Source organism: Hipposideros armiger, unplaced genomic scaffold (genome assembly GCF_001890085.2).
Source record: "Hipposideros armiger isolate ML-2016 unplaced genomic scaffold, ASM189008v1 scaffold_93, whole genome shotgun sequence".
Taxonomy (NCBI): Eukaryota; Metazoa; Chordata; class Mammalia; order Chiroptera; family Hipposideridae; genus Hipposideros; species Hipposideros armiger.
Genome location: NW_017731443.1, coordinates 2,254,362 through 2,263,755, shown reverse-complemented (window position 1 = coordinate 2,263,755; position 9,394 = coordinate 2,254,362). Strand labels below are relative to the sequence as shown.

General features: G+C 52.2%; 1 protein-coding gene across 3 annotated transcripts; it reads right to left on the bottom strand.

Annotated features, from left to right (window-relative positions):
- Nucleotides 1-3,479: 3,479 nt before the first annotated feature.
- Nucleotides 3,480-8,891, bottom strand: BATF2 (basic leucine zipper ATF-like transcription factor 2). Of its 3 annotated transcripts, none has more exons than XM_019645151.1 (3): nt 8,729-8,891; nt 7,245-7,382; nt 3,480-4,262 (listed from the first exon to the last, which is right to left on the bottom strand). In XM_019645151.1, exons 1-3 carry the CDS (start codon nt 8,765-8,767, stop codon nt 3,579-3,581), a joined length of 861 nt encoding a protein of 286 aa, XP_019500696.1. In that variant the 5' UTR covers nt 8,768-8,891; the 3' UTR covers nt 3,480-3,578. The 3 variants fall into 3 exon arrangements, with proteins under 3 accessions (XP_019500696.1, XP_019500698.1, XP_019500699.1); XM_019645153.1 differs by having other exon boundaries at nt 3,480-4,259; XM_019645154.1 differs by lacking the exons at nt 7,245-7,382; nt 8,729-8,891 and adding an exon at nt 5,586-6,589 and having other exon boundaries at nt 3,480-4,259.
- Nucleotides 8,892-9,394: the final 503 nt, after the last annotated feature.

The following is a 9,394-nucleotide window of genomic DNA, read 5'->3' as shown; positions in this document are numbered from 1 at the left end:
CTTAATTACACCTGCAAAGATGCTTTTTCTAAATAAGGTCACATTCACAGGTCCTGGGTAGACAAATCTTTCAGGGAGCCACCATCCAACCCCCTACAGAGGTGAATATCAGGCGGGAATAAAAACTAAATGAGTTTAAATTGAGTTTAAACTTTAGTCCTCCAGTGAGTGATGACTTTTCAAAGCATAGACGACTGTTTTGGCGTGCACACTGGCTATTTCAGCACGGACTGTCCATGCATCACTTCAAAGGTCATTCTGAGGAGACAGCGTCTGCATTGCACTTGCTTCAAGGCTAATTTGAGGCTGTGAGTCTCTAGTCGGGGGACTCGCTGCAGACCCACCAGATCCTCTCTCCTCACTGCTGGGGACACTGCCACTGCTTGGAGAGGGGTCAAAATTGTTTCCTTCTGAAAAATGTCCGCCCCCACCTCCACCCCCCATCCCCCCAAAAAAAGCCAAATGCTAGTGCTGGTGATAAAAGGACAAAGAACAGACCCAAGAAAGTGCTGGTTCTCACCCAGGATGGTAGGCAGCCTGTAAGATGGATGTCCCCCTGATCCCTCCCTCCTAGTTTTTTCTGCCCTTGTGTAATTGTCTCTCCTCATGTGTGGGCTGGATCTAGTGACTTGCTTCTACTGAATAGAATACAGTAAAAGTGACAGGACATCATTTCTGAAATTAGGTTACAAAAAGACTGTGGTTTCCTTATTGCTCACCTTTCCTCGTTCTCCAGCTTTCTAGCTCTGCGGAAAGCCAGCTGCCATGTCAAGCTGCCCTGTGGAGAGGCCCACATGGCAAAGAACTCATATCTCCAGCCAACAGCCTACAAGGAACTGAGGTGCTCAGTTTAACAGCCCTCAAGGAACAGAACCCTGCCAAACAACCTGTGAATAAGCTTGGAAGTGGACCTTCTGAGCCCTGCAGGCAGTCGTAGGCATGAGCTAGGAAGCAGGTCCCCCAGTTGAGCCTTCAGATGGCTGCTGCCCTAGCCAACACTTTGAGTGACACCTGTGAGAGGCCTTGAGTAGGGGCAACCAGCTAAGCCACACCCAGATTCCTGCCCCACAGGAATGGTGAGATGATAAACGGGTGCTGCTTTAAGCCACTAGGACGTATTTAATCATGTGGAAGGCTCACGCTATAGTGGTGGCTGTGTTTACAAATTGGGGCTCACAGATAAGCACAGATCCCTCCCCAAGAATCTACAACATCTCCTCCCACTCATTTGAGTCTGTTTATAATTTTAAACAAGCCGAATATCAAACTATAGTGACAGTTGTACATTCTAGTTTTTCTACTTAATAGGTTGCAAGCAGTTTCTCACCTCATTAAATATTCTTCAAAGGATTCTTCAGTAGTCGTAATATGAGTGTATCAATGTTAATTTAGTCACTCCCCCCTTTTATTAGTTTTGAACTGAAGGTAGGTTTGTACTTTCTTGGGTGACATCTATCAGTAGGTGCGGCCCCTCCATTCAGGGCCTGTAGGGAGAGCACGGAAAGGCAGGCGGCAGGATCGCCTGTGACTAAGTCTCCCGATGTTGCATCAAGTCTATGCCATTTCCTAGCTATGTGACCTTGGGCTTGTTATTTAACACCGCTGGGCCTCAGTTTCCCCTTCTGAACAGCGGGGATAATAACCATACCTACTTCACAGAGTTATTAGAGGCATCATTGAGTTAACTCAAGTAAAACACAGCACAGTGCCTGACAAATTTTAGGATACATAGACACAAGCCAGACCATATTATCCTCATCCCCCCTGCCAAGTCCTGGTCCACGGTGTATTTTATCAAAGCTTGTCCCAGCCACCCTCTAATCAACATCTTGGCTTCCCCCTCCCTAGTCTGCTGTCCCTGAACCTGCTGGTGGCCCCAGCTCTGCTGCCATACACAATCCTGTAACCAGCACACCTACTCTTGCTGTGTGCCCCTGGACAAGTCCATCCCATTTCTGGGCCTCAGTTTCCTCATCTGCAATATGGGAGGGGGTTAGACTAGGTACAGGGTTCGGCAAATTTTTGAGACAGAAGAGCCAATCCTGTCCCTCACAACAATTTAAAAATTATTTGAGAGCCATAAAACAAATGAAATCACCATTACGTGAATAATATCCTTTAAAAATTTTATAAATGAAACTATGATAGTTTTATTTTCATTTTAAATTTTACTTCAGAGCCACATGTATGTACCCAAAGAGCTGCATGTGCCTCGCGAGCCACAGTTTGCCGACCCCTGGACTAGGAGGTCCATGAGGGAGTGCCCACCTTTAAGATTTTAGACTATTTCCTCTTCTTTCAAAGGCCCTTTGGTTTCAACAGTACAGAGTACAAGCAGGGCTTTGAACAACTGGCCAAAGCAAAAAGAGTCAGAAAACATTTTTATTTACCATATGTGCCAAAACTTGTGCTCAGCATGCTGGAGTGTGTCAAACACTAGCACAGTGTCTGCTAATGTGTGTGAAAAACCTGGGCGAAGAGCTGGGTCTTTTCATCTCCGGCCCCTTACAGCGTTGTTCTGAGTCTGAATGAGACGCTCCCCCTTGGAGCAGACACTGCAGCCGAGCTCCCATCTGGTCCCAGGCCCCTGTTTTTCCAGGTACCATCAGACCAAAGAGCAATGAGGGGTGTTGATCAGAGGGGCCCAAGGTCAATGAGGGCTTGGGGGCTGCACCGGGATGGGCGTGGTACTAGAGAAGGCAGAGGTTTCACTGCTGCCAGGTTCAGGTCCAGCACTTGCTTAAACGTAACCTTGCACCTGGCTCTCCCTTCATTCTTTCCTCTGGCCTTTTGTGCAATTCATGATGGCTCTCATGTCCCCCATGGCCTTGGTGTGTGTGTGTGGAGGGGGGAGGAGGCAAGGAGCTATTTGGGAACAGCTTAGAGAACTGACCCTACAGAATCTCCCCAGGTCTTCATATGGCTATAGGCACCCCTCCTATAGAAACCCCAGGGGAGACTCTTTCAAGTTCCTCCCCAATTCCCACCCACAGGTTCAGTTCCTGAAACTGAAAGCACTGCTAGGGGAAGAAAAAGACTGCTTCCGGGCTCCCCCTTTGCCTCTCTCCACCCAGGCTTGGACTCTGGACCGTCCCTAGTTAGGGAGAAGTTTCAGAAACTGCAGGGCTCTGTGGTCCTGGGAATCACAAAGCAAAAGGGGGAGCACCTCCCTGCTCCCAGCACTTAAACCATCAGTTTCTAGGACTTCAGCCACTCAGTGCCTGGGCCAGGATCCTACCAGGAGAAAGAGGAGCAGATGGTGGCGTTTCAGGTCCCAAGAAAGGCTGTGTGACTTTGGACAAGTCTCTTGGCTTCTCTGAGCCTCTGTCTCCTTATCTGAACAAGTGGAGTGATAATCTGGATTGTGCAGGATGACCATGAAGTTGAAATAAAACAGTGGTGGTGACAGGGCCTGGCAGAGCGATAGGCACGCAGTGATAGCTTCCTTTTCCTGGTGAAATGCTGGGCCAGCTGATCAGCCAGAACGGCAGCCTCCAGTGGCAGAGGAGGAGATGCTTGCTTGATGAGGCTGCTTCCTGAGCCCAAGGAAGGCGCCAGCCCAGTTCCAGGGGGCTGGGTTAGAAGTAGACTTGAGCCGAGGGAAGCAGGGGGAAGGCCAAGAGCGGGTGGGGGTTGAGACCCACGCCCAGCCCTTGCTGATTCACTGCCGAGAAGGCAGGCCTGTGCTCCCTGTCCTGCAGACACACCAGCCCCGGAGCAGCCGAGGGACTGTGGAGTGAAGACCCCAGCTTCCCCCTGGTGGGGTGCTCTGGCCTAAGGGGCTCTTGGGGGGCAGGTTGGGCTGAGGGGCTAGGCAGCAGGGCACTGAACTTGGAGGAAGGTCTCAGCAGGCTGAAGTCAGAAGGTGAAGCAGATTGAACAGGGCTGGGGGACAGTTGGGCAGGAGGTACAGTGATTGTAGTAGAGCTGAGGGACAGTGAGGGCATAGGGGACAGGAGGAGGCCAGGGGAACCATGAGGCTGTTGATCTGGTGAGAGTTGCTGAGATGAGGGAGAGGAGGCTTGGGTCTGAAAGAGGCCCGGTTGCTCCTGGCAGCCATGTTGTCCATGGGGCACTGGGTCCAGGGGCCGCTTGGCCTGGCCCCAGCTGCCGGGGGGCAAAGGAGCCAAGCTGGAGGCACAGTCCATGAGGCACAGGCACTCATGCATGCGCAGGGTCCGACTCCAGCGCTCCAGCTCAGCCTGCAGGCCCTGGATCTCCTTCCTCAGGGCGTGGTTGTGTCTCTCCAGTGACTCCTGCTGCTGGAGGGAGAAGCAAAAGGGCATGGAGGGGGATGTCAGCCAGCACTAGTGGCTCAGAACGAGCCCTGTTCCCCCCACCATCCCTCAGGGTCCTCAGCGTAGGGGAAAGATACCACCACTGTGCGAATGTCCAAGCTGGGGGCCCTGGGCTACTCTCTGGACTGCCCTCCACAACCACCACCAAGTCTCCCCCATTCTAGCACCTACTGGGGCTCAGATGTGCCTGCTCTCCATTGTCTGAGCCAGCGGTCTCTACCAGCCTGTGATCTCCACTCACCTGGGAGCTCCACCAGTCTTCCAACTGGGGCACCCCCCCAAACCACTCTGTTCTCTTGGCCCAGAGGAACCATTGAGTAACTGCGCCATTAACCGAACATTAAAGCCTTTTAAAGGCTCCTACAACTCTCTGTGCATGGTGACCCCAGCTTACACCTTCAGCTTTATCTCTCTGACTTCTGCTCCCCCACTTCCTGTCCCTCAGATGGACTCTGCTTCCTCGAAACATTTCCTGTCTCCTCTGCCTGGACACTCTTCCAGCACCCCCCTCCCTTAGGCTAATCCTGATATGGATTTCTCATGGCAACTTAGACGTCCTACTATCCTGGACACCTCAGTGCCCTGCCAGACCTCTCCAGCACCCCGCACTCGCCCGCTGAGGCACTATGGGAGGAGCCCAGGTCCTGTTTTGCAGGTTGGCAACACGGGTGTGTTCTATCCGGTGTCCCTGAGTCAACATGTGTCAGGTTCTGTCCTGCTGAACACTGGGCTCTGATAACCCACAGGGACAAAAATCAATGTGCAGTTCTAAATAACCATTTATGATGACCACAGTGGTGGAAAATGCAGAAAGAACTCTATTTCCACAGTTCATGAGGCTGAATGATTTCCTTTGGTTCCCTCTCTCACCTCACCCTTTGTGGACACTTTTTAAAAGAAACTGTAAGGGTATTTTACATAAAAATGTTGCTTAGGCCATGGACTCAAAGTTCTAACAGACCTCAAAGCCACCAGCGGCCCCATCCCAGGCTGGTTTCTGCATGTGGAGTGACATTTTTTAAATATGTCATTAGGCCACCCTTCACCTAAACCCTCCAAGGGCTTCAATTCACCTCCAGAAATTGGGTCACTCACTCACTCATTCATTCACTCATTCACTCACTCACTCACTCACTCACTCACTCACTCATTTGCTATCTTCAGGCTGCTCAAATGTTACCTGATCAGGGAGAGATCCCCTGTTTAGGAGGGCCCCATTCCTTTCTCTCTTCCCTGCTTAATTTTTCTCCATAGCACTATCACAATCTGACATCCCAAACACCTTACCGATAATTTATTTGTCTGCCTGGCTCCCCCACGAAAATATAACCCCTGGGGAGGGTGGGCTGGCCTTTCGTCTGCTGTGCCCATGGCTGTATCTCCAACGCTTAGAACTATGACTGTCACACAGGAGACACTCAATAGGCATTTCTGGAATGAATGAATAAATGCATGCATGAAATGTCATCCTGGCATTAGTCCTCACTCTGGCACAATCTGCAGGGTGCTGCTCTCTCATGCCCAGGCCAGTGAGATTTTGTTTGCCTTCACCTTTTCTTACCTCCATCCATTTGGAAATCTCCTATTTATCCTTCAAGACCAGCTCAGACTTTGTCTTTATATCATCTGATGCTATGACTTGTTGTTGCCCCACTATGTGTTCCCAGAACACTATTCTGACTGTGTCATTAGCTCTACAGGAAATTACTGAGTCCCTTGTCTTTGTCAGGCACTGTACCAGGTGATGGGGAAACAGCAGGGAACTTTGAACAGGAGTTCCCTGCCCTCATGTTGCTTATCATTTGGCAAGGGAGATAAGCAATGAACAACATCTAAGTATGTGTAGGTCAATGCTGAAAAGAAAAATAAAGGAGAGTAAAAAGGGGAGGTCTCTTTAGATCAGGTGGTTTAGAAAGGCCCTTCTAAGGAGGTGACATTTAAACCAAAAAACAGGAAAGAAGTGAGGATCTAGCTGGGCTGCTGTCTGAGGACAGAGGGAACAGCAAGGGCAGAGCCCCTGCGGCTGGATATGCTTGGCCAGAGAAGGCCCAGGGAGAACAGGGTGTGGGATGTTAGGAGAGGAGGGCGGACAGGTGGGGGTGGGCGCTGCAGGGAGTATAGGGCCTTTGGGTGCAGAGGGCTGGGAGTTTTACTCATCACTAGAAGGACTAACGTGTGAGCAGCCTTCCCAAGGGCCAGGTCCTGAGCCCAGCTCTTAATCCTCCCCCTGGGACTGAACTGGTAGTTGTCCTTTCTCTCTGCACAGAGTAAGAAGGGAACCATCAAGGGTCAGGTTACCATCCAAGGTCCAGAGGTGAGTGCAGGTGCAGCTCTCCCCTGCCTCACTGGGCTCCTTTGCCTTCTTTAGTCTCCACAAGGATCCTGCCAGCGGGCAGGCATTCTTGTCCCTGTTTTCAGATGGGGACAGTGAAGCTCAGCGAAAGAAGCAACTTGCAGCCAATGAGTGCCACAGCTGGGACTCTAAAGCTAGCCCATCTTAACCCTGAACCAGAGTTTCTCATAGTGTGGTCTTGGCCGCCCACATCAGAACCTTGAGAGGCAGGTTGATTAATCACAGTGCCACCTGAGGTGGGACCTGGGGTGGAGTGAAGGGGCAGCGATCTACATTTTAATGAGTGCCCCAGCTGGCTGCATTCTCCCAGCTGGCTTCTATTTCCTGTCGCCCCTCCCTAGATTGGGGGCTCTAGAAGGCAGAGCCAGCTGTGGATGCACCCTTTGTCCCTGGAACCCAGTATGTATCTGGCACACAGTTTGCACTCAACACCCAGGAATTTCCAAATTTTAGTGGCAGAGTCCTTCCCTCCTCCCCAGCTCAGTAACCAGGGAACACACAGCAATGTAGAGAGAACAGCTCATAGGCAGATGGAGAAGAGGCAACTGGACCAGGTGAGTGCAGGCAGGGTCAGGGAGGGAGGCAGCTCCCACCTGGTGCAGGGCATCTGCCTTGTCCGTGTGCTTCTGCCGGCTGCGCTGGGCAGATGCCCGATTCTTCTGTTGCTTCTTCAGCTGCTTCTGATGCTCCTCCGGGTCCTGGCAGGGGCTTGCACCCTCTGTCCTGGCCTTCTGTAAAGCGGTGCCATTCCTGAGTCAAGTCCCTGAAGGTCCCTTTCTCTCAGAAGCCACCTCTGGCTCCCTTGGAGTCCACACACCCCATCACAGGCACAGGACGCGTCATTGGAATGCCAGCCTCATTCAATGTCCTACTCACATCTCATGCTGGGGGAGGACAAGCCAGAAAGCTGGGATCCTAAGATTCCAACCCGGAGGGACCTGACTTCACACCCACACTCTCCTTACCAGCTGTGTCACTCTGGGTAAGTCACTCACTTCTCTGAGCCCAGACACCTCATCCATTCAATGGAGGCATCACAGCGCCTTCCTTACAGGCAATAAAGCAGGCAGCCCAGGGCCAGCCCAGAGCCAGGGGTTAATAAAGTTCCCATCGCTATGATTTACATGGTCAAGGTCAAGGTGTTGATTTCCCTAGCCACGAGTTCCACCTGTGAGGGCAGAGCTGGGGTCTGGCTCGGCTCCAATGAATCCATGAGCAACTCAAGCCCAAAGCTGATATTTACCTCCTCAACAATAGTTATTGAGCAGCTACTGTGTGCCAGGCACCGAGTGAGGGGGACACAGCAGTGAACAAAACAGGAGGAAATCCCTGCCCTCAAGTTGCTCACATTCTTGTGGAACAGCAACCTCTAATGAATACATGAAGTCCGTTCTGACGGAAGAGTGGACTCTTCCCAGCCCCCGACCCCAGATTAGAGACCCATGATATTTTGATGGAAATTTTAACCCAAATGCCCAGGAGCTTTGGCAGGTCAGGCAAGAGGGAATGTTGGACACCCCGCAATCCAACCTTCCCTCCCATAGGTCTCTCTGGGAGGTGTGTTCTAAGGCGCTCAGGCAAGACCCTGACCTCCCTGGCTGAGGATGCCGTGCTCCCGGGTCCATGGCCACAGCAGACCCATTCCAGGTGCTGGGGAGTGCCAAGAGACCGGAGCTTGAGAGAAAGGCCGGCAGTGAGAGAAGAGGGTAGCCTCTGGTACCCGGGTCCTGGGAAAGGGGCAGGGCCTCCAAGGGGAACCATACTGGAGAATTCGGGGAGGAAAGAGAGGCCACATTAAGGGCAGTGAGGGGAGAACAGGTGGGTTAGGAGACAGCAGTCTTCAGAGGCCAAGTTCTAACCGGGAGGCTGGATCTGCAATATGAGAACTGGAAAGCCCTCTTTCCAATCCCGGAGGAAACTGAAGCCCCGAGAGGCGGGTATGTGCAGCCCATGGTCACACAGCCCATGTGTACAGAGCTGGAATGAGATGCTCTGACCACGTTCTCCCTGCTTGGGCCCTGGGGACCCTCAGGCATATTCCCCTTCTCCTCCCCTGTCCCTGGCTCCCTGTACTCACCGTCCCAGTCAGCAGCCCTTCACCCCCGCAGAGGTGCATGGCTTGGGCAGAGGGACAGAGGCTCGCACCTCGGCTTGCTGTGACCTCCCAGTGCCCTCTGGAGGCCCAAGGAAGTGGCGTCTCTTTAAATCCCCAGTGACCACTCCGCCCCCAGTAAGCCAAGTTTCAGTTTCTTCTAAAGCCACTGGCTGCTCAGAATCCCTGGCTAGGGTTGCCTCACGTGGCTGGAATTTCCTAGTATGAGCTGGCCTTCCGGTTGGGCCCCTTCTCTGGAAGGAGGACAGATGGCGGAGGGTGGCCAGAGGAGGGGAGACCCAAGGCCAGGTGTAGGGAGGGTGTTCTGGGGGCAGGAGGGCAGGCTGCCAAGGACAGAGCCAAGAGGGAAAGATAATGGGGTACCAAGGGCTCATAGGGGATGTGGGAGAGCCTCTGGGTTCTGGAATATTAGGGGACCAGGTTCATAGCCCACCCAAAACCAGAGCACGTTTGAGCTGTGCAGCTTTGAAAAGGTGGTTCACCCTCTCTGACCTTTAGTTTCCTCACCTGTACAGGGTGTTAGGGAATGATACAAATATCCACTCACAGGCTTAACGTAGGAACCAAGCAAGATAACACAACACCCCAAACCTTATGAGACCAACGTTGAGACAAAAATAAGCAATAGCC

Bases quoted from the DNA above. Each gene is read 5' to 3' on its own strand.
- BATF2 (XM_019645151.1), bottom strand. From the start codon at position 8,767: ATGCACCTCTGCGGGGGTGAAGGGCTGCTGACTGGGACG. The intron at 7,383-8,728 runs GTGAGTACAGGG...ACCGCTTTACAG, and splicing joins AAGGGCTGCTGACTGGGACG to AAGGCCAGGACAGAGGGTGC. The intron at 4,263-7,244 runs GTGGGAGCTGCC...TTCTCCCTCCAG, and splicing joins AGGCAGATGCCCTGCACCAG to CAGCAGGAGTCACTGGAGAG.